Here is a 26,381-nt window from a genome sequence, read left to right as displayed (position 1 = left end):
ATTTGTAATTCTCACAATATAATCATTGTCATTAGGCTTAGCAAGAAATAATGAGCTCTACGGCCTCTCAATTAAAGAAGAAAGGGGAAGAAAACTCCAATGGCCGTAAGAATTAGTTGCCAATCTCTCGTCAGACCAATTGTTGTGTTGGTGTGACGGGAATCACGTATGGGAGGCGACCGATATTTAAGGTCATTTGCGCCATTAGGGATGGATGGGAAAGGAAGGGTGGAGAGAAACCCATTAGCATTAGCCTGCTCTTATCGAAAGGCGTCAAGGGGAAGTGTAACGTCCCATCCGACGGATGTCGTACTCACTCAAAGTGCTTTCCACAAAGCACCTCCTTCCTTCCCATCCTTCAATAATCCCTCCCCCCCTCTCCCCCTTCTCCCCTCCTCCTCCCCCCTTCTCCCCTCCCTCCTCCTCCCCCCCCCTTCTCCTTCAATAATTACTCCTTCCCGTTCCACTCAGTCCCTTGGTATCTGTTTTCCCCCCCCCCCCCTCCTTCCTCTTCACCAATACGTTTAAAGTACCCCTCCCCTTTCCATCTTCCACCTATTTCGATTGGTCCCCCCAACTCCCACAGTCTCTATATAAATATGACGTTTGTCTCCGGTTGTTTACTTTCAACCTTGTGTTGGAGGTGTTTTCCCTTCGGTTCGCTGAAGAGGGCCACTTTGTGGCCGAAACACGCGTGTTCGACGCATTTCCTAGTTGCTCTTTACCTGTGTCCAGATTCTCCCAGAAGTTGGGCCCTTTTGAGTGTGCGTGCGTTTCTTGAGTGCTTGTGTGTGTGATTGGTCTGTGCCAATCACCGAGTGTGTGCTTGAGAATATCCTGGAATCTTTAACGGGGTCTACTCTACAGCCTCGTGAAGGATTCCATCTCCATCTGAAATTCTTTAACAGGGTCTCACAGCCTCGTGAAGGATTTCAGTCAGGATAGTGTGCGTGTGGCTGTGTGTTGGTCCCTGACGCAGATTAATTTCCCGTAAACCACCACAGAGGGTATTCTGGTCGAGAGGTTGTGGTTGGTCCCTGACGTGATTCCCGTCACACCAACACAACAATTGGTCTGACGAGAGATTGGCAACTAATTCTTACGGCCATTGGAGTTTTCTTCCCCTTTCTTCGTCATTAGGCTTGTAAAACCAATATAGAAGCATACACCTAAAATCATAAGGTTTCCCATTAGACTATACACAGGCGTTTTACTATTTCTTCTGAAATATACAAGGTGCGGCAACATGACTTCCTTTTTTCAAATGCAAAACGCTTTCAAAAAAGGAAGCTATGTTGCCTCAACCTGTATAACATAGTTGAAAACATTGAGAAATTGTGAAAACCTCAATCTTTTATATATAAAATATTACATTAATCTATAGATTTAAAAAACATTTTCCTGGCAATTTATATTTTGCGAGCATAATTTTACCAATTCAGAAACACCAAAGAGATTCCAAAAATTAAACAATCAGAATTGCAATATTTTCATTACAATTGCATATTTACAAAGAATTACCTTGCATATAGTGTCCAAACGTCGAATCATGTTTCGGAACATTTCTTCTTCCTTAGGAGTGAGCTGCGTAATTAGACGAACCATACGACCAGTTTTGAGATCTGGAACTCTAAATGTCTCACTCAACTGAGCATTTTCATCAATAATCCCACTCCAGGGAAACAAGTGAATCACACTGCAAATAGAAAAACATCAATGAATAAATTTTTAAATCAGTTTGTTACATTTATTTTTTAATATAATACTGTGAAAAATATACTGCTTTGTAAATTAATAAGATACTGAGTGAAATGGGTAAATATATTTATTTGAGCTAAAAAACTCTTGATTGAAATTTACTCATTATTTCTCAAAGTTAAAATATTAATTTTCCACAAGCAAAAGTTCATCTCCTCCATCATAAGCATGCATTCATCTCCTCCTGAATTGAAGGTAGTTCAAAATATAATGGAAACATGTACACCAGATATAATTATATATGATTTTAATTTTTGATTTGATTTTGACTGGACAATTGTTATACAAGACATAAAAGGGCCCTAGCCTTACTGCAATGGAACAATTGGATATTGTAATCCATAGGAATTATACACTACTTGCTAGCCAACAAAAATTTCTTCCTCCCCACTCAAACACCAGACTAAGTAAACTTTTGCCCCCATGGTGTCCAATTACCACTACTAGTCACTATATGCCCCTCATCCCTTCCTTCATGACCAAGGAAGGGATGGCAAACATAATTGTGGGTAATACACAATTTTTGGAAGAAGCAAAGTGATACATTTCAGAGAGAAAATACGATCTTCCATACATACATAGTTAAGTCCATCTATTTAATAGACATTTCACTATTATTACTAAAAATCTGAGAGATCCTTACCCATCCCTATCATATGTGATTTTATCCAGAAACTTCTTCACAGGAGCTTCGCTAAGGATATGTGCCTGCTCAAATTTTTTCTGCAAATCTTCAGGATGCACATGTTTCTGAAGAACATTTTTGACTGGTCCCTTCTCTCCAGTCATTTCAGAAAAATACTGACGTGTGCGCATAATAACTTCAGAAAGCTGAAGCTGTAAATGAGGAGAAAGCAGAGGTGAGAAGATAAGTTAACAGCAATATTTAGGCTATGAAGAAACACCTAGGTATTTAGCCAAAATATATTTGCTTGATACTTCGTGATAATTCGTAATCTTAACTAATTTGTTACTTTTCCAAACAAATCAAGTTAATTTATAAACTAGTTTTCAAAACACGAAATCTGAGAGTACTGTAAGCAAAAATGAGCTTGTTAATTAACTTAAATACTGTGTAAAAGTACAGTTTTAACTACATACTACACTGAAATTTCAACCAGAATTCCCAATATTCCCTTAGTGACCACTCACAATAAAATACTTGTTTTACATAATTTCAAATAATTTAAGAGAAACGTTGTGGTGATAATATCCAAAACGCAATGGTGGGATTCAAATACTTTTCAAAATCTACTTCTTACCTACAACTGAATATTGAACACATAAAATTCCATTGTATAGTATATTATCAAATTTGTTGCATATTGCCATATTCCAAATAAGATTTTGAAATACCAATTTTCATTCCCTAGTTTTAAAAGTTAACAAGTTTTCACCTGATTATTATCATAGCTTACTTTTCCATTCCCTTGCCTTAATAAATTATTGAAATTGTTGCTATACCAGCTAAGGTAAGTCTTGGATGGACACAAGACTACAAAATGGTATAACAATATGATTCCTTGCATCTCCTAAATAAACGACAAGACATCCAAAACTGCAATAAACCCTACTTCTATTCTGCATTCTTCTTAGTTCCCTTCATTCCATCCAACATGCGTATCTTATTTCTACCTTTCCCTCTCTTGCCAAATATTCCCCTTCTATCACACCTTCAATATTCTCTAGCAGAACTCTATTACTTTCTCCCCACATCATTCCTTGTTCTTAAACCATAATTCCTTACCTCACTACATCTATACCTTCACCGATATTCAATTATATTCTTTATTAACCTCAATTATGTTCTCTCTGTTTCAAATATTTTCCTGACTCATATTTAATTGATTGCAACGATTTTCTCTTTTCACTTCCTGACAGTGCCTTCACCTTCCCATACAGTACACCAATTTCCACTTTCTCTGTAAGCTTCCCATCTCCTTTCACAGCTCCTACCATTTAACTACTTTAGCCTCATTTGTTTCATTCCTTGGTCTAATATTTCACTCCTTATACTCATCCATCTTTCTAACCATCTTGTCTGGAATCCATGATTTCCTTATTCTTTTCTTATTTACTATTTATATAGTTTCTTTAGCAGCTTTCTGCATCCCTTTCCAATGTTCCTGATGACACTTTTTTTTTAGCATTATAAGGAATTGTGTTTCTCGAATTACTCCATAATGATACATTCATGAAATTGGATAACAGGACAAATTTGCAATGGTTGAAACATTCCTACAATTTGAGACTTATGATTGTCCAAGGCTTGAGTCATAGAGAAGATAATTTCCTATAGTAATGACTATCACAAATATAACTCACCATGATGCAAAAAAGTGTCACTAAAGATAAAAATATTTGTTTAATAACCACTTTTAGATAAGAATGAAAAACTGCACAAAATATTAAATGACAGCCTAAGGTAATTTGAGATATATTTATAATGGTCATAATATAAAAGGTTTTCTGTTTTCACTGAAAAAATTAAATGCATCAAATTTATTGCAAATCAAGTTGATAGTTTTTTTAGACACAATACCCATGTAAGAGGAATAGCATACATATTTACATGGAAGTAATAGAAATAAATTATCAAAACAGGCTTAGATTACTTTGAAACATTTTTCTGCTGGAACAAAAAATATTCTTTTTCATTAAAGGCATTTTTCGTATACACTATGCATGGCTTTGTAACACATTCATTCACTAAACACAAAATTGCAATCATTGGAGATATCCATGCTTGATTTTAATTGAATTTGACCCATTCTTATTTTTTACAAATATTTCACAATTAGCCTTACCAAAAGTTGTGGTCGACCAAGAGCAGTTAATTTGACTGCAGTAAATCCAGTTCCATATGTAGTACCTGTAAGATAAATGTAAATTCGTTAATAGTTTATACATTGAAAGTACACAAGCTGATTCCTTATTCCAGAGATGATATATGAGGGATAAGGTGAGCCAGAGAGTATAGATTGAAAACGTCTCTATTTGTCAGAGGTTGATAAAAAAAATATTCCTTTCCAAAGGAATGGAGTTCTATTCAGTCAAGTGGTGCACAACAAAATTCACATTCAATATTTCATTTGATTAAGTGGGAGTCTTTAACATCAGCTGAACTTTTACAATGACTAAGTTTAAAGTTTATGGTGACTTCAGTCATAACAATATCATTTATCAAAACAGTTATAATAACATGAATTTTTTTAAATGTACTTCCTTTAGATAATTAAGAAAATGCCATTATAAAACTTAGCCATTGTAGGATATATTGCTATCAAAATAGTGGTGTGAGAATTCAGTGCTAAATTGAAATTACATAAAAATATAAAAAGTATCACAAAACATTTTACTAATTCAAATTTAAAAAAAATTCTAATGAAACAATTTGAAAACAAACTCTACATTTCTGAGAAAACAAAAGCAGACTTGCTAAAGAGGCAATTTTGGCTTTAATACAAATTTAAAAAATATAGGAAAAACAAAAATCAGGCTCTTATCCTAAGATTAATAATGAAGTCATTATTAGGAAGTTACTATTACAGGTGAGTTTGATTGTCATGAAAATAGGGATGAGCAGGAATCCTCTAAATCAGGAATTTGTTCTTCAATAGTATAACTAGTAGCAAACTAATAGCAAATACAACTTTAAGAAAGAAATTTTATTCCGACACCTTCCTGAGAGGACAAATGAGAGGTTGGTTAACAGCTAGATTAAAAACAACAACCATTTTGGAAGTTTCTGTTTAACATCTAAAGCAATGGAAAATGATTTCGCAGTCAAATTTAAATACAGGGACTAATGAAAAAATCCATTGATTACATTTTGTGTAATAAGGAGAAACAAATACATGGAAGGTAAAGAATTAATGTAAAATAGGAGCTTAGACAGCAGAAAGACACTTTAATTATAGTCAAAGATAAATCATTACACGAGCCTAACACCTAACAATATTCCTTCACAGCGTTTAAGTTTTTTCAATGCAATTCCAGCCCTTAAAACATCTAGAAAATGCTTTACCAAACCCCTTACCCTTGAATCCTGAAATGATTTTCCCACTCACCCCTACTTCAATTCATATTACATTTATAATAACAACAAAAATAAATCAAACAGGAAACAACAATGAGCAATTATATGCACTAATAAGTAAGAGCAACTAATTCACACACCACATTACAATTCTTTAAATGAAAAACATTCATTAATTGCCTTCACTTATGAAAAGTCTTGAATGCATCTTTTAAAAAAATCAAAGTACAATACAGAGCCTGGCAAGACAACTTCATGTATTAAATGAGCATGGATACTGATTCTGATTCAAAAAGAATTTATCTACATAATACATTGTTTAAATTTTTAAAGCATTTTGTTTAATAGTAAGGTTGGAATTAAGACTTATCTACCCTCATCCATCTCCTTCTCCTCATCTTCTGGTGTGGTTGTGGAAGCTGAACAGAGTGCGCCCTTCCCTTCCAGGGACGGGAGGGAGAGAGGGAGGAGGGCTCTGGGGGGGTGCCACTTCCACCCCCACACTCCCCCCCCACACCTCCACACCCTTCCTCCTCCGCCTTTTCGCGCTCTCATTCTCTCTCTCTCTTTCTCTGTCTATCCCTAATTCAGCAAACCGATCGCCCTCCTGTGCCCACCCTTCTTATCCTCCGCTCCATCCAATATCTACAGTTCCGAGAGCAGACAGCCATCAAATTGCCTTGGCTAAGCGCCTCTTATAGCCTTTTTTTTGTTTTTTTTGTTACATACTCTTTTTTCACTGACAAGCAAATATCACTGCCCTTTCTGCAATCGTTGACAAGAGATAATTTTCAGAAAACAAAGAAGCACCTTTGAAACACAACCTTACAAAACTGGACTGTACGGGATAAGAACTCAAGCATAAGGAACATTTAAAATTGCATGTGACCTCAGCAACAATTGTTTGATTCCCCTCGGGCAATATTTATTTAAGAAACAAGATTCATTTCTTTGCCACACCACTTACAAAAACATCACCATGTACAAACCTGAGCTGAAAAATTCTGGTTACTCCAGCAAGAGCTACTGCCTCATCATGGACAAAAAATAACATTTGTTCTCACTCTATTTGGTTATCAGTTGAAAAAGGCTTTTTTTATCACCATAGCAATCAGCCCAGTTTGGTATTTGTGTATCAAATGGTTTTCTATGGTCAGTTCAGTTATACAATCTCATCTGTACACTCCTGGAAAGAGTGTGGTTATTACTCCTAAGCACTTTAATGAAGATTCATATAAAATCAATCATTACATAAGGATGCAATGGAATCTCATGTAGTTGGAAGTATGTCTATGTATAATACAAGGAACTCATAAATTGAAACATATTTGTCTAAAATATTTAAATTATTTAGCAGATAACATTTTAGGCTTCTTTAGCAGATAACATCTTTAGGCTTCAGAGTCCATATCATTTAATTTACCAAATCATAATGAGAACCAAAAGATAATATCTCGTATGAATACAGCTTCGTCCCTCCCAGTTCAACACCACTCACAGGTGATAACTGTTCTAATTTAACCAATGCTATATTAAGTTCTTATAAATAAAAGAAACTTCAAACCATGACTACCAAATCATAAATTAGTATTCAAACCCAATCATCATCAGATTCCAGTGCATCCTAACATCAATCTCTACAAAAAAATGTCAAATATTTTAAATAATTTTTCCTTCTTTCTGTAAAATTCTCTTGATTTTCAAAGCAATTATTTTTTGGACAATATTCTTTCATGGAATGCCACATTAAAGAGATGATTAATCTCCAGAGGAGAAATTTCTTTAAGGGTAAATGATCACTTATGAAATTGATAACTAGCTAGAAAAGTCAATGACCAGAAAAAGTTTTATAAATGAATCAAAATGAGGAAAAATTCTGCATGACTAAACATACGTGCAATTTCCTTAACCAAATTGTAATTTTTCAAATTCAAAAAAAAGCAAATCAGATTAAAGAGTAAATACTTTTCTAGTTCATTCATAATTCTAGCCAGTTAAAATAATTCTATGCATTAAATGATGAAGATGAATATTCTCAATTATAGCTGGCATGATTTTATACCATAGTGATTGATAGATTTCCTGAGAGAATAATTCTGCAACATTAACAACCAGACAAGCCAGACACAAAAATCAATAAAGCATTACAATTTATACTCAAATGAAGTTAATATATCCATTCATAACTTTCCATGATGTATCTCAAATTATTTTTTCCCTACTGTTTTAAAAATGCTTTAAGAAATGAGCAATACTTGTTACTTACTAAGAGGAATTAACTATGAAAAATATTTTATCAAATCACGTTTTATTAGAGTGAAATCAAACAATGTGATGGATTCTGTATATAGTTAGCCTTTTCAGTTGATGCAAGCACTCTTGAAAGACAAAAAATACAAAAATAAATATATCACTTGGATTAAAAACTTTATAAGCATGCCACACAGTTGATTTTACACAAGATGGGGATAACAATACGCCAACAAACGAATTCAAAAATCCTCTAACACTGAGCCAACTATTTAAGGCGTGAACAACTTGAACTAAGAGTAATTGGAATGTATTCAAGGGTCCTTACACTAAAAAAAACTAATGATTACCAAGGGCTCTGGCAGGAACTGACTAGTACCCGATGAAGCTTCCATTTTAATTTAACAGGCAGTCTTCACACATTAATGCATTGAAAATAGAGTCCAATTTTATAATGATGTCCTGCATCATATTATCTCAAAATATAAAAATAACAGGTGGATAAATATTTAGTGATACTTTCCCTAATATGTTCAATAATGCATCCACCTGCCGCTACGATCTTTTCCAACCATGATGAACAGAAATACCATTAATTGAATTATTTTCCATCTTCTCGATTAAAATATTTTCAATAAGCACCAAAAAGTGTGTGGCAGTTACCGCTAATATACTTTAGAGAATGGCAAGTAGTTTATTTATGCAGAGACAGGACAAATTTCACATTTAAACGTAGTTTGTAATCATTATAATGAGCTTTTCAATATGATAGAGTTAATCTTTCTCGCAAAAATATTTAAACCACCAGGAGATCACACAAGTCACACTAACAGAGTAAATTCTTACTAACTACAAATTTAAGTGAACAAATACTCATTACAGAATTGTCCTCATTCACTCTGAGATCCATCAATCACTGTGGTGCATTAAACATTTACATTCGTATTTAAATTTTCATGGTAGGCATGAGCATTAAACTCAAACTTAAAAATCAGCAACAACTGATTAGAAAATATTCACTTCCCAAGAAAAGAGGCTCTATTTTGGCTTGAGGCTTAGTGAGTCTCAAATGAGACTAGGCAAAATTGAAAAAAAAAAGAAAAAATTCTTTGTGCTACGAGTTCAAATCATGACAATTCAAGCATTAACTTTTCATTCATTTTTCCGAGGATAGTGCTCACCTGAAAGGTACCTAAGGATGGGCAAATGTGAAAAAAATGGACAATGGGATGAGAGGTCAGTTGGGGGAATGAGTTTTTGGAACACCTTGCATGATGACAGCCACTTGATGAAGATGGTACTGAGGATCAGGAGTCCTAGGGAAGGTGAGGTGAAGGGGGTGATGGCTAGGAACAAGAAGCATCTAGGGCAAAGGCCAGGAAAGGATCGAGGATGAGGGATTGGGGACTGATGTAGAATGAATGACAAGAAGGGTATGAGGGTATGAGAAGGTTAGCATGACAGCCCTTATGGCAAATGGAATAGAGAGATTGAAGGAAGAGGTAAAGAAGGTGGACTGACTGGAGTTGGGGCACAATTGCACCCGTTTAAACCCAAAGCGCCCCAAACTTGTATGCATTCCTCTTGAAGGTGTGTACCGTATGCGTTGCTACAGGGGCTCAAAAGTCTGGAAAAGAGTGGTTGCATCACACAAAGGTGAAAGCCCACCCACTTACCCCACTAAACAATTTGCATTCTACTCCCACCCAGGATGAGGACAACTTCACTTGCATCATTTTAGGGGAGAGGGTTTGTTTTTTAAGATACAGACATACTACGGTGAACAGCAACCTGTGAATTCTTAAAATATCTTTCAAAGTGGCCAAATAAATTTTGAAGAAACTAATGACAAATGATAGTCATTCTGGGTTAAACAATAATCAATTTTTAAATTTCTTAAGTTCATAAAAGAATTTACAGGCTATATATCTTAAAATAATACTTTCAATTGAGTTTTATCATAGTGAGAGAAAATTCCAACAAACTTAATCAGGTCAATTTTCTTCTTTCACATTCTAAAGAAAATTCTTGGAATACTGAATTTATAAAAACTGATTTTTAATTTCTTACTATATTTATCTTAAAAAAACAAACCCCTTTCCACAGAGTACACTCTTTGCATATTCAACTTGGGAAGGGCAATACATTGCAGATCCAACAGGGGCATACTCATACATTTAACACTGAAAAAACATACTATGTGAAAAAAATACTTCCCATATCAAGCAGTACAGAGGGATGAACAAAGAAAACTGCATTTCGACAAAAATTTGCAAAATAAATTTAAAACTAAGCATCTTTTTAAACATAATGTTCTTCCAAATTGACAAATATAAGCACATTGCAACAAGAATGGACTGGTAACAACTTCAATTAAATAAATCAAGGGAAATCCTTGAGAGTAACAGATACTCAAAAGTTTATGATTTTGCAATTGAAATCCATTCTTGAACAATAAATGAAACAATGGGAACTTTTAAGCTTTAACAATTTCAGTGAACATTGAAAATAATTATAAATGGCAAATTTCAAAGCCAAGCAAGGTGTATGGATTCTCAACTTTCACTTTATTCTAACATGTATGACTAATTCTAAGACTAAATTTGGGCGGAAACCCCAGGAGAGAAACTGTACCTGAGGTAGCTTCCAAACATCTCTGAAAAACTTCCAGGTTTCTTTCACATTGAGCTTCATTGAGATAGAAGTATGTTCTAGCTCCTTCCACCTTATAACGACGATCTGCAAACTCTCTGTGCACATGATACCGTTTGATTGTGCCTATTTAAAAAAATAAATAATTAAAATACCTTTCACAGAATTCTTGTTAACAAGGACAGTCAAAGAATATATACTTCTGCCAAATGTAACACCAATACACTAACTTTCAACCATTTCACATTTATAAAGGCACAATAGCATTTCTCCTTTGCATTTTGGTGCAAGTGGTATCAATTAAATAGATTTTTCCATTTGTTCATGAAATAATGTTACGTCATCATTGGAGGAATCACAGCAATACAAAAACTAGTTAAAATAATAACGAGTCTTCATTAATTTATGAGATGTAGTATGTGATCATTCTCAGGAGAGATATACAAGAAACATTTACCATTTAGTGAAGTTGCTTTTCAGCCACTTAACAGATACAAATACTAAATATAAATACATACCACAAAAGTTAACATCCATTTACTACTAAACATAAATTTAAGTATAATTATGTGATTTTAGATGATGATCATTAATGCAGTCAACACTATATTTTTCCACCATTGATAATGAAATGTACATGGTGAAACAAAAAATGAGGTCTTCATTGCAGGTACACAATTTTACAAACTTCCTACACCACCAACATGTTCATGATTACCAACTATCATGAGAACCCACAAATTTTGATCACCAATATCTGGGAAAATGCAGACAACAGAAGTCCTAAAATGTCTTAAATACCGAAGTTTATGTCACATCATTAATGTAGGCAGGTTAACTAATTTCTTACTGCTACTTTCTACAAGATATGTTTTAGGTCCAGCGTATATGAAGTTTGGTGTGTATATACTTAACTACCCCAATAGTTAATGATTTCAATATCTCACCAAACACACATGTATGTAAAATCTACAAAAACCAGGCAAGTTTAGAACACTTAATGAAAAAAAAATCATATTTTCAGAGTATTGATAATCTTTCAAATGCATCCAAGTTTGTTTACATTGAATTTTCTTAGTCTTCTTTCTATTTTCCATACTAAGTATCTATTTTCATAGTGAAGATATGTTCAAGTCATGTCTAAGCAATTTCACTGGCCAAAGTTCCTTGACAGGTATTTATCCCATTTATCGGTGGGTGAGTTCAGCAACTAGAAAAGCCTTTCCTTGGATAATACTTTGTACACTATTGATCTAAGGGAATATTTTTCTAAATAACTAAATTCACGGAAAAACAAAGCAAAACAGACCAAAATTAAGCAAACTTCATAATAAACACAAATGCTTCAGAAAAAAAATCGACTTTACACAGCTATGACACAGAAATAGTTTTTAAAAATCAAAAATCTAATTATCGGAGAAAAAGAATCATTGAAATTTCACACTGCAGTTACGTGTCAGGGAACAAAGGGCTATGCAAAATTAAGGGGCAATAAAAAACCATCTAAAATTGCCAGCATTTAAACTTGGTGTATCTGGTTCACACAAACCTTTGTAAAATGGGTAGAACATTCTTCAAATTCCAGTCAAGTAGAATGATTTTTTTCAAGTCAAACCTCAACACATGAAAGATCTTGATCTTTAGAAGGACTGGGATGAATAAAAATTATACCCTTGTGCTATGACCCATTTTATGCTGGAATTAACCAAATTATACAGTCCAAAGAGAATTTAGAAAGTTCATTTCAAATTACGATCTGTAATACCTTCCATTATTCTTTTCAACTTTTTTTAAGAAACAGCATATCCACTGGATGAAGTCAAAAATGATTTTTAAATCTATCTACAGCAGGGACTCATTTGAATACCTCGCTAACCAGTATATTATTAAGATGAGAAAAACAAGAATGAATGGATAACTTTAACTTTTTTTTCTGTATTACAATTTCCAGATATGTGAGACTTGCCCCTAATTTGCATGCAGGATATTGTTAACATGAAAAGACTTAACTTTTCATTATCATGGCGATATTTTGGCCATGAAATATTTTAATGAAAATCATTATTATTATTTATTAATGTTTTGAAACTCAATTATACAAATTTCACCAAGGCAGTAGCATTGAAGAAAGCAACCGTTTTGATCCCTCTTGACTGGCAATCAGTGAAATATCTAAAGGTATTTCGATTATTGAAGTAAATTTCAATTGATGCATGTTGTTATGCCATCATTACCAACTTGGATTTCAAATTTCAATTTTTAAAAACCGTAACTCAAAAGTATGAAATAGAAAAGTGCTACGATCAGTTATTCATTATGTTTGACTTCCACCACATCACGCCTGAAGCTACTCAATCTAATGTTGAGATACTTTCAAAATTGATCATACAATGATCTAGACTCCACCCTAAACCAGCTAATTTTACAACATAACCAATTTTTACAATTGGTTAATTTATTATTATGGGGATAGGAAATGAAATCATAAATCTATTATGATATTCTTAGTTTACTTATCGAAATACAATGCATATTTAAATTATATAGTAAAATTAATTTACATTTTATGAGTAGGCACTCAATGCAGAGGCATATTAATACATTGTGGATAAAATAAACTTGAGAATACCATCATTCCAAATGCGCCTAAAATAAAGAGCTCTATGCATATTTTTTCCCCACCTCAAGAATGATAGGATTTGAAGAGCCAGATATATTATTGCAAAAAAATGAAAATATACACTATCTACTCGAGAACCTGCACAGTACACATATTTTCACAATTAAGAGTTTGAGAGAGTTTATCGGTGATAAGAGCAATTCATATATATATTAGATCTTGATTGATTGAACAACAAACTTTTCACTGTTAAATGAACTATTTTTCTCAAAATAACTCACTAAAAACATTACTGAAATTTGAAGATAACTTAGCCACACTAAAAGAAATATAAACAAACACATTTACAGTAATGATCTCATTTCATTCTACATTTTCACCACAATTTTTTCCTGCCCTGTACAGGCAGGGTTCAGCCCAGAGATCATGGGTTCGATCCATGCCTAGGGCTTGGGTGCTTGTAATTTCCATTAATGGTATTATATTGTTATAATCTGAGGTTAACGCTAAAAATAAGCCTTATTTTCATATTATTAATAATGAAATGTCGGCATCTTTAAACAATATAGTCCTGAAACCATAAAAAAAGCCATTGACACAATAATCAACCCGAAGGTCGCTTAGGTAGGTGATGGTAGAGTTCACCCAGTATCAAGCTCAATGGCATGTGAAATTCACACATCAGGGTAAGGGGAGCCTGCTCCTTTCCCTGTGTCAGTTATGTTTTCCCAGGAAGATCTGGTACCCGAAAAATCACATAGCTTTGTTGGAGCTGCAGGTACCCAGAGACTTGCCCAGGAATCGATCCCGGGCCCCTTCAGTCAGTAGCCCAACGCTATACCCCTGTACACTGCGACCCAGTCCTGAAACATTTACAGACAATTGCTAGGGGGACGGGTGGTTTACATATCCTGTTTGAGAATTTCACTAATGATGAATACCTGGCAATGCCCGAATCTAAATGAGCAATTGCTAGCAAGATTGAGGACATTTGCCATGCCACAAATAAAATTCTTTATTATAATAGTTAACAATATTTTAATTCCATTTTCCTTGTGGCATTTATTTTCATAGTTGGGGCATTGTAGTCAATCCGAGTGCTGGGCTACTCGTGTACCCAAGCTGTGTGATTTCTCCTGGGAAACCATAAGGAATACAGGGAAAAGATCAAGTCCTTCCACCCTGATGAGTGGATTCTATACATCATTGAGTATAATAACAGGTTAAGCTGTGCCCCCATCTATCAAACCAACCTGCAGGTTAATTACTGTGACTACTTTTACATGGTAACCATTTGCCTGGATGGTTTCCTTGGAGCCCTGAAGGATTTTTCCAAAAATTGAAAAATTACGGTTACGTTAGCAGCCCTAAATATCAAATGGTATTGATAAAAATATTCATGGGCATTGCCGACATCACTAGGCAACTTTTTGAAAAGTAAAAACTCTGCCCAAAAGTTTCTTTAGCTCACCCTAAACACATTTACCAAAAGCAACAGCAACACAACCCAACTATCATTGTTAAGTCTTAAAACTTATTGATTATTTATAACTTTATATCAAGTATATACAACCAAATAACTCTGAATATTCAATAAAATAATTATTTCTACAATGAAATACACTGCATTTTATAACTGTTTAGCACAAAACTGGCAGATTACTCTACAGGGTACAACAGATTATGTAAATACAAAATAACATCACCAAAATAAAAAATCTTCCAACACGGATTTTCAAATACATATAAAAATAAGGGAAGAATTATGGCAGCTACTCCAACTGTTTGGCAATAAACAAGAGCTTACAATGGTCTTCCTCTGGACAAGAGCTTGCAGATATAGGCATTGAATGTAACGATACTTTTCCATTGGGGATGACCTTGACACTTTTCTTAGTGAAAATGAATTCTGTGCTGTAACAAAAGATTATTAATATTGATTGTGTTGCAAATTAATGTTTCATTACGCTGACTTCATCTTTAGAGCATTAATCGATTTCATTATGGCAATCACAAGGTGTCATACACAAAAATTATAATTATGCCATAAAACAGTGCCATATCAATATCTCAATTCACTTTGGTGTAAGGTCCCAATCCCAATTCATTTTCCCTACATGTAACACCTGTTTTGATATACAATTAATTCAGTTTCCCATTTTAATGAAATACAGCTCCAACCCATGAAATTGAGTTTTCAAGAATTGAGGACGACACCTTCATTAATGTGATTTTAGGGAATAGCTAACAGAGTTCTCAGCAGCAATTCAGAGGGAAGATGAAGAGCCTACTAAGAGAGGCATTAAACATTGACATTTGCCGCACTTAACATCCACAGTTAATATTTATCTGGAAGCCAGCTCATTACACTACATTATTTCAGTAAAATTAGAATAGAAAAACTTCTCACTCCTGTTTATAAGAATTTATAAGAATGCTTTTGGTGTTTGTAATAATTTTTACCTCATGCTTTGAATAGTGATAAACAGCACCTGTGTAGATTAAATTAAAATTCACCCCAACAAAAAATTGTGCTAATTTCATGAACTACGTACACTATTTTTTTTTCTAATGTCCCAGATATTGTTGTCGTGGCCATCCTATTATACACTACGTGTAATTCTTCATCGCAGCATTCATATTAATACAAAATATATCTTACATATGGTAATATTTTAATGCATAATAATGTTTATCATAAATAATGAAAGTATATTATTCAACAAATTAAAAATATTAAAATTTTATTCACGTATTTGTGAATTGTTATACGAATTGATTCCCTGTGATTATGTAATATTTTACTACCCCTAATGTGTCATCAAAATTAAATGTTTTGTTAATTAAGAAATGCTATTAGAATTTAAAATGAATTTCGCATAACCATCACACTTTCATCAAATTAATAAATAAACTTATTAGGATTGTCAAAAAACAGGAGGCGTGCCAAGGAAAACTAGTGAAAAAGTTTTAAATGCAGGTTAAATTACTTTGGTAGAGTAATTTGCCATTGTAACTAAATGGATTAATTTAGGAAACACAATCACAAAAATTCAATACCATTTTGTCATAATCAAGTATTATTGCTTGATTAAACCAAAATTCAGGTTGATTATTGTGGTTTGGTGGTTCTTGCTTCGAAATAAAAAAGAAACACAGGATTTTTCCAGTTACAATATACACTTTTCAGAAACAGACGGTTCACCATGAAAGTCAGGTGAGCTACTGTGTGATACAGGTTGGTGAAACTCTGCTTTTATTCATTCAGGTGTTCATATTGGTTCCTCTATTTCTTTAAATCAAAATTATAAGCCATAAATATAAGGGTTTTCTAGTTTGCTGTTTTAAAAATTAAAAACTTAATACTAATAAACGAAATTTGAAAGGTTGATTTTATCAGATAGCAGTCAGCCATTCATTCATCATATGTGATGCCTACTTCTAATTATAAGGGTTTTAATTTTGAAGAGTACAATTTGTCTCACCCACAATTCATACCATATCCATGGAGCCAACTTATAATATACATGATTAAAACAATCAGTTAGCTATATTATAAGAAAAATGACAAAATCAGATGTAAAACAAACCATTGATCCTTTCTCAAATGTATAGCTAAATACAGTCATTTTAAAATATATGAGGTGAAAGAAACTTCAGAAATGGTATAAAACTATAATAAGGCCTTAAATATACTTTTCAGATGATAGAAGGGTAAACTGATTCTCTTCTGGTGTAAATCTGCCCAAACACATTAAATACTTAACTTGAGACTGCTCGTCACCTGCCTCAGATACACAGGATCTGAAAGAATTTTGGAAAAATAGTAATTAGGCATAACAACAGAAATTAAGAAGTACCAAAATTTCTGAAAATAAAAGTCAGAGTTCGGAAAAGTCATGGGGTAAAGCTTCAAGATTCAACATATTTTAGCTTGGCCTTCAATTTTAATCAAGAAGATCCAGCTTAGAATTTTTGAAATGTTTGGTAAAGGATAACTTGGGAACATTTTTAGAAGATATTACATGGGGTTGAAATGGATAAAGCCTCTCTTAGGGTCACAAGCCAAGGGAAGAGAACACTCACTCAAACTCTCGTCGCTCAGCCTCCTCCGAGCTGAGGTCCTCCTCTACCGAGTAATCGAGGATGGGCTTGACGCCGAAAGATCGCAAACGTTTCAGTGTCGGTTTTACTTTCTCTTGATCTTCGCCGCCAACAAAATGTCCATAAAAAGTGGCTTTCATTGCTGCCGTGAAAAGTCGTTTCCCCATGATCGATTTGGCCAGCCTCATCAGCTGCAAAAGGAAAAAAGATAATGAGATGTTGAGTGAAATTAATAAATTGCAAATTATCAATCTAAGTGATAGAAGGATACAGAAAATAAGTTTGGATGCATTTTAACTGGGTAGATCTTAATTAAATATATTCCTACTTAAAAATTTGCGATTTTCAACTTACGACTTTAACTAAACAACCCAAGGGAAATTACAATAATTCATCCAATTATTGAACTGAATAACCACCATTTAACATTTTAATCAGTGTGTTTTCTGCGGGAAGGTGTACCCCTATTAAGCACAGGATAAAATATCTACATATTATTCACCAAGCAGTCACATTGCCCTGTGGGGGTTACTTGTGAAGGTGAAATGATTAATTATGACATCATGATTAATCAAGCTTATTTAATAAGCATAAGTTGCATTAATTAAGGACATGTGGACAGGAGAAGAATTTCCTGGGTTACCATTACGGTTTTGGGCACAGGTGATGGACCAAAATCAAAATCCCGCTGGTTTTTAATTATCAGCAAAAGAGGTGTCAGGACATTTCACTATAGGAACATTCATTGAGCACACATCTACTTGTATGATTCATCTCTTTGATGATGCACAATCTTTTTAACATGCGTATTAATTACTATGATAATTTTAAAGTTCCCAAGACAATAAAATGTTGCCCGGAACAAGGATAAGTAAGCCAGTATTAAAGAAGAAGTATAACATTAGCTTGAGTTTATTTCTGGGCATTAGTATTTCTACCAGAGCAACTTACTCCTCATGATGACCCAATGAACCCAGAAATAGCTCGCAGAGAAACCTAACAACGAAATTCCGGAAAGAAGAGTCCGAGTAATTTATTTTTCATCATTTGAAGGGAGACCTCCATACGAAACTCATTCCAGGCAGATTTGACGAGGCTTCCTAGACAGCGATAGCCGCTTCTCTCGCCGTTTCATACTTTAAAAAGGGGAGTTTGTCGTCATTTCCAGGAAAAATGTATATTGGCGCTTCCATTACGTCACTCGCCTTCGGAGGTGTGTGAGCATACGCGGAGAGCCGTGATTGGCGGTCCCACTCCGCCTATTATCCAAGCCGGCCGCCAGCGGCACACATCACCAGACCACTTCCCCTTTGCCCAGACAACCACGAGGCCCCTCTCTCCTGCGCAGCCCCTCTCTCCTGCGCAGCCCCTCCCCCTCCGCCGCTTAGTTCAAGTGCTGCCATCATTTGCAGCCGACTCAACTCTGAGACCACACACCAGTCCCATGCTTGTAATATGGACTCCCCTAGTCTACCTGGACGCATTCCAAAGGGAAATGGAATGAATGGCCAAAGGCTTGGTTCAAACTGGCGTGGCAAAGACTCCATTTTAACCAAGGCGATAATAGGAGGGTTTGGACGACCCGGAACCTTACCCTTGTGGAAAGAGGTGTTCCTCTTGAGACAAGAGAGGGAGAAAAACAAGAATGCGTTTTTCCCGCCGCAGCCCTTTCCCCGCTCCCCCTTCATTGCTCTCCTCTTACTCAGAATGCAGACCCCGTTCTATTTCGACCCCCATTCCTCCCTAACCCCAAGGATAACTTCCTCCTGCCTTCCCCTCCCCTCCGCCGTGGCCAAAGCTCCACCAGACGTAGCACTGGTACGAGCCGTATCCTCCCTACCCGGCCGCATCGGTCTCACTCGTCTTCCCCCACTGCAAGCCGGGAAGGAAAGCCCGCGGGGGTGGGAATGAGAAGGGATGAAGACCGTCAGTCTCTCTCTCTCGGGCTGAATTGGAACGCTGCGACAGGGGAAGTGATTCCCACGAGAAATGCATCTTTCCTAGCTTGCCACAGTCCTCAAAATTCGATGGTCTCGCATGCGACCTTCTTTATCGAACGCAGCAGCGCTCTCATCCTTACCCAGGCACGCGGTACCTATGTCGTCTTTATCGCGGGATGGAGAGTTATCCTCCAAGAATCATTCCGATGCGCGATTATAATGTCCCTATCATTGGCCACTAATAGAATTCTTCACAACGAAGACAACCCTCAACGACCACAAAGAGGGTTATCATATACCTGCTGTACCGTGATCCACTTCTATCGAGTTTATCATAAAAGGCACAATGCGATCCAACGACTCTGGGTGGATAACACAATGTAGCTATTTCTGAAAATTTCATCAACAAATTTTTGTTATCTAGTTTCCCACTACTTACGTGTTAATCAACTATTATTCTACACGTACATTTTACTTTGCTGACCACCGCGAGGACGTATGGCAGGGAGTGTGAGGTCACCAGCCCTCATAGTAATCGCAATCAATAATGGCACTAGGTATGTTTTATTTTCAAGAAGTCCGAACTACCATTCGTAGTCTTCACCATTTCTGTGGTCACCCACTGCGCGAGGGAAAAAATTACATCTCATTGCCGTCTGTTCGGCAGTCAATACTCCTAAACCCCATCTTGTAATTTCTTCTTATCACTGCAATGCGGGACTAGAATTATTTCTCCGCTGTCAGCATTATTCTCAAATTGATGTGTTATCTTCTATTTTAAGTGTGATTGCGGTACTCTCCACAGAGGATTATAAAAAGAGAACTTGGAAAAGAGATCAAAAACGCAGCAGGTGAGCATAGCTTTACTCCTTGAAGAAATTTTGAGCTCGAAGGTTGAATTTCCAACGGTATCCATTCTATTCCGCAGACATATTTTCTGCTACTTGTTTTCGGTCCCGAATCTTGCCTTTTGAGTGGTTTTGCAAAATAACGCCCAGGAGCAAATAACCATTGAACTGTGGCGGTCGTATTTGATTTAGCACGGCTACGTCAACGGTGGAAGGAACTTGAGACCTTGAATCTATCCTTGGAATCATTCTTCACTGAACAAGAACAGAAAAAGATCTCCACGTGAAATCTCCAAATCGGGAATCCTAATATCTTTTCAAAATCAATACAAAGGGTGTAGTTCCTATAAGGAATAAATATCACGACTGCAACGAAGCAAACTTGAACTTGGCCATTAATAGTAGGGAGTAATGTGTACCCAAATTAAATGGGAGTATTGGATTCTCCGTTAAATACACATCTGGTTAGAAGCAGTAACGGGTGAATAAATAAACGACCCTTTAAGTGAAACAACAATTCATAAGAACCAAAGGAAACTTAATTTTCTGGGCTCTGATGAAGTACTTCACTTACCCTACATATATTTATACTTCTCTCATGCTTCAGATAAATAATTAAGCAAAAAAAGCTATTACGTGTTCTCTTTTTGGATTAAAAATTTGAATTACATGCCACAACATATCTAGTTTACCTTAAGAAATTAAAACGATTAGCAGTTTTCGACGGTTTCAAAAACACAAAAACCCATAGGCTATTACTGGGAATGCTTCATAAAAAGACATGAACACCATTCACCATCATTGCCATCGTAATTGCCAAGGTTTTCCACTAATTCGTCTCAATAGCAAATAATAAAACCGCGCATGTTCTTAATGTATTTGAACTGAAATTTAACATTGTAACGGATCGGAATTGACAAATGACTAAATGGACCACAGGAATCTTATTTACGAATGCATAGACTGATTTCTTAAAATAATTTAAAAAAGGCCAATAAATAACATAAACAGCACGTGACTCACTCATATTGGTGTCAAGTCCACAAAACAGCAAAAAAAAACAGCCTCGAAGCACCGGAAATTTTCTGCGCGCGTGTCGAGGTCGCAGGTCGAAGGCTAACTGGTAAGTGAATTCCCGTAAAATCCTTTCGCTTCAATTTCGGATACAGACAGATGGGAACCGGAGAGGACCATTTGGCCCAGTCCCACAAATCGTAATGTTTCCTGATAAATAAACGTTATATAAATGACTTTTTAAGTGTTTCATACATTTGTCAAAATTCCTATTTCCCTTTTCTCAGGCCCTCGTAGAAATGAAGCACACTTTTCACGAACCACAAATTAGATAGAGGCGAACCAAGAATGCAAGGGGGTGTACATTATAAAATGAAAAATAAAATGCCACAGCAAATAAGCATTAACTGGGATTTACCGAGGATATTCGTTAATCATGGATTTATCCTTGCTCAATAAACCAGCACTAATGTGAAGTCAATACCGTTAAATTGTAAATTTAATTGGCAAACAATTACGACTTCGCCTCTTACTTAATTTTAAGTTTACTTTATAAAAAAATGGTGCTCCCAACTTACTAGAGAACAAGGGGCCTCAATAGATATCCATGTGTGTGCCTGGACCATTAATACATTGAGACAAGAATTTAATCAATGTCAACCGTTGCAACGACCCTAAAACTTAACACTTACAGAAAGGTTGACCATAAACACAGTAATCAACCCGAAGGTCGATTTGGTAGGTGATGGTACAGTTCACCCAGTACTAAGCCCGACGGCGTGTGAAATTCACACATCAGGGTAGGGGGGCCAGTTCCCTTTCCCTGTACCGGTCATGGTTTACCAGGAAGTTCTGGTAACCGAAAATTAAATGCCTTTTCTGGAACGCTCACTGACAGCTTCCACAAACCAATGTAAGCGGTGATATTGATACCCGAGCATCAGCGGTGAGTATAACACAAAAACAGCACAAACCCATTTGGCACAGTATTCTAAAACGTAGAAAATTTATTAATTTTCTAATCAATTTTGAGATATTAAATACTAACCCTTCCTTCTTCCCCTCTTCATTACTTCCTATCATTACTTGGGATTGAATACAAAACATCCTCCGAATTTTGAAAAAAAATTCTTAAGGATTTCAGAAAAAAAGGCAATTTATTGCTGATCTTCGGAATTCAATTTTTTCAATGAACTACGTGTATACTAAATGAAATACGCGCATAAAAAATAAATCATAATATTCATAAGTAAGAATAGGCGTTTCCCCGGCGCGCGTTTGCGGTGAAGTCTTCGCACGGAAAGGTTTTTACCGGGTGAGGGATTCAGCTTCCCCTGAGTTTCAGGGTGGCGGCTGAAACAGACCAGGTGGAATACACCTAAACACTTCAGCGCATAATATACATACAAGATTAACATGAAAAATAAGGTGTTTTGCCGCCCATCCTGCATGCGCATCTTCACAGTTTCATGAAAATAAAAAAATTCAGATTTCATACTGATAGCTGCTTTCCTCACATTCACTTCGATCCTTTTTATCGGAAAACGATACATCCGGGCTAACGGAAAGCCTCACGAAATACGCAACACCGCTGCACTTTTCCAGAGAATGTGGCCGAGTCCGCCTCCAAGCAACACGAAAGCGTACATTGCAGATGCGACATCGTCAAAACCCGAAATAAATCAACATTCTAACTATGTATGCATTTCCAAACTACGTCGATAACCACAAATATTTATATGCGTGCAACTTAAAATCGCCTTTAAGAAGGAGGCTTTACATAGGTACGGTAACATGGTTTTGATTCCCGAACCCGGTTGAGGTTGGGATACGTATACGCAAAAAAAAATATTGGTTTAATAATGCATTTCTAATTAATTCTCTCAATGCGGAGGCAGCGAGGGGAGGAAAATAACAAGACTGCGTCTGCTACCATGGGGAGTCACGGGTCAGCTCGGGGGGGGGGGGGGGGGGGGGGACGACGAAAATGATTCCAAACCTCGGCTATGACCACGAGAAGAGAACTTCGTGCGGGAAAAGCAGAAATAAGTACGGATTTATCCAAAGGTAAAGGAACTTCAAAGAAGCAATCTGTGATACCAGATTTCGACCATCGAAATGACACCATTCCAGAGCGTAACAGGTAAATCCCGATGCTTAGAATCACGACGTAAATCAAAGAGATCGCGTCATAAAGCGCAACATACCTCATATTAACAAGTACGCTTTGACGAAGTTTTTTTGTGGGTCATTTTCCATCCTTCCTCCTTCCCACCGGCACGAGAGGCAAGGATGGATTAATTCATGACTTACGACTCAGATTACACTGAATCGAATCACTTTAGAGAAACTATTTCCGATATGCAATACGGAAACTCTTTGCCAAGTGAACTGTGGGCTATTTGTGATCAGTGAATATTTAATTAAATTTTAATCATCACCAGAGTTAAACTTGAATTCGATTCATCATTTGTGAACGTAAACTGATTAACAATGCGGTATAAAAGCACCCAGTTGCTAGGAAGTACATGGCACTGTAAGCAAGCATCATTAATAAGAATAATCTCACGTTATCGATGTCTTAAACATATCTGTCTAACATCGTAGATTTTACAAAATCATTCCAAAGCTATTTCCAAGAGTTGACTTGGAAGTTGGCCGTGGAACCTGGGTGAGAGTCGATAGAACACACTCGGCGACCTTTGCTTAAAGTCGCATAGGGGAAGGCAGACGGGGATCGTCTCTTTAGACGGAATGAAAGCTTTTTCGGGATGTGCAGCCCGAAAAATCGATTGTCCTACGGCGGAAAAACATAGGCCATGGAAAGCTTGTCTTGCATGGGGATTCGGTAGTAGTAGTTTTAAGGGGAGGCGACCGACGGCTAAGGTCATTTGCGCCATAGGGGATGGACAGGAAAGGATGAAGGGTGGAGAGAAACCCGGCGTCGGCACTAGCCTGCTCTTTACGAAAGGCGCCAAGGGGTCCACAGTTTAACGTCCCATCCGACGGACGGCGTACTCACTCAAAGTGCCCTCCACAAAGCACCTCAAGTAGGGATCGAGATACCTCTGAAAAATATTCAACACCGCCGGGATTTGAACCCGCGCCCTCAGGGTGGGAAGCTAGTACGTTAGCCCCCGCACCATCTCGATCCCCTGGGGATTCGGTACGTGGTATTTTCTAACATGAGGCAGAGGGATACCATTTATAACTTTCACATAAATCTCATGGCAAAAGACACCTAAGCCAGTCAAAAGAGTGCGAAATTGAAAGAAAGTGTTTTTTTTTAGATTTTACTCGTTGAAACGGCTCAAAATGAATAATTAACTCTGGTAATACGAACATCAGAAGAATGGAGATGCATTGAGCTAAGCAAATTCAAATGACCTGGAAATTAGCAAAATATCTCATGAACCACCCCAAAAGTGAATAAATAAACTAAATATTGAATACCAAAATACCACAGCTTTCAAAATGGCCTTCTGCAAGCGCGACTAATCAACTTAATCCCAGTAATGTTGAGGCGTGTCCCAACAAAGTTCAAATTGCCGTGTTAAGAGATAGGGATTTCAGCCAACGCTGAATTTGTAGGAATTCTGAAAACTTATTTCGGCGCCACACGTTTAAATCGTTCTTTGCTTTAACCAGAAAAAAATTCGGGAAAAATAACAATTTTGATGAGCTCTCCATTAAACAAGTTAAATAACTCACCTTAATTCTAAAAAAATAGTATTTAAAAAAAAGAACCATTTTATTCATTAAAATACAGGCTTACAAAAATTAATACATAATAAGAGCCATGGGAAACATAAAGAATCGCGCAAACAAAATCGTAGTAAAAGAGGCAACGACAAATGACAGCAAGATAAAACGAAATGATAATAAAGAGGTTCCCCCTCCTCCTTGCGTCCTTCATCATTTACACTAACTGCCTCCAAAACACCGCAACGGACACCGATTTTTCACGTGTCACTGTTTCTTCATTGAAACGCTGAACATTACGTCGGGAAAGTGAAATAAAAAATTATAGCGGTGAAACGGACTAGGTACATTGGAGGGAAAGCCAAGAGAGGTAATCGAGGATAAAAAATTTGGCATTCGCCTGGGAATACTTGAAAATGCAACATTTCACACATTACGTAATATATTTTCGGAACTATTTTGATTCCAGTATCCTACCGTCGCTTAAATATTTTTTCTCTAACAATAGTTTTAATGATTCGTAACAGGGAGTAAATGTAAAAAGATAAGCCGATATTTACAGTGGCTTAAGTTCAATACGTACTCCCTAATAGCCAGAGACCACACGTGAGCAGAATTAATTCAATTTTGCGTGACGGTTATCACAGTTATAAGACTTGAGACAAAAAAAATCACGACAAAACTGCTACGTTAAAACGCCAAGCCAGCAGCAAGTTCCTTCGAGAAATTTTAATGCGATCGATTGTGGAGATTTGTTTGGTCACAGACGAAATATTTCCAACTACCTCGCTACCACGTCAGAGAAAATTACGTAATTGGGAGCTAGAAATCCAAACCTACTTAAAGACTAGTTTCCCTGACGTTGCAAGCGGTGGAATGTGGTGGTGAGGGGAGCGATTCTATTTCCATTCCTCGTATTATATCAAAGGCCTCTCTGTTTTCGGCTCAGTCTACGTCACTACTTCTACCTCAGCTCGGAGCAGCAAAGCGGTATTTTTCCAGTGCACTAGAGGACGACCTTCCACGCCGTCTTCAAATAAGTATCATTTCACCTGTCGCAGTGGGAAAATGGCCCTTCTGTGTGTCTGCGATTACCCTCTACAAGAACACGATTTTAACGAGTGGGGGCTTTGAACTAATGTCGCAGTGAGAAATTAAATTACAGAAAATTCTGCAAATGAAAAGGAAAGTGAAATTCAGAAACATTTTGTGCAATATGTCGGGTTATGCCCATTTCTTGTCTAACTAAGAGAGGCATTTGGGCATGCAAGTGAGCAGTCACTTACGCTCTGATAACGATTTTTTAAGAACAGTTACTTGTATCGAGAGCGTCAGCTATTCTTTATTTTTCCAAGCAAAAGCAGGCATTTCCCAACACTTCATTTTATTTATGTATTTATTTATAAGTGTACCCTGCGAGCCACCGCTAGGGTGTGTGGCAGGGGGTGGATACA

General features: G+C 36.4%; 1 protein-coding gene across 1 annotated transcript in view; it reads right to left on the bottom strand.

Annotated features, from left to right (window-relative positions):
* Positions 1-26,381, bottom strand: part of LOC139693931 (proline dehydrogenase 1, mitochondrial-like) — an 88,625-nt gene that overhangs the window by 7,759 nt on the left and 54,485 nt on the right. Inside the window, exons 2-7 of the mRNA XM_071592271.1 lie at positions 17,406-17,614; positions 17,088-17,123; positions 10,682-10,827; positions 4,566-4,630; positions 2,402-2,595; positions 1,522-1,696 (exon numbers count right to left, since the gene is read on the bottom strand). Coding sequence (XP_071448372.1) covers positions 1,522-1,696; positions 2,402-2,595; positions 4,566-4,630; positions 10,682-10,827; positions 17,088-17,123; positions 17,406-17,614 — 825 coding nt within the window. The remainder of the gene's footprint in view (positions 1-1,521; positions 1,697-2,401; positions 2,596-4,565; positions 4,631-10,681; positions 10,828-17,087; positions 17,124-17,405; positions 17,615-26,381) is intronic.

Source organism: Hetaerina americana, unplaced genomic scaffold (genome assembly GCF_022747635.1).
Source record: "Hetaerina americana unplaced genomic scaffold, ioHetAmer1.1.p SCAF_5, whole genome shotgun sequence".
Taxonomy (NCBI): Eukaryota; Metazoa; Arthropoda; class Insecta; order Odonata; family Calopterygidae; genus Hetaerina; species Hetaerina americana.
This window is presented reverse-complemented; position numbering and strand designations above follow the sequence as displayed.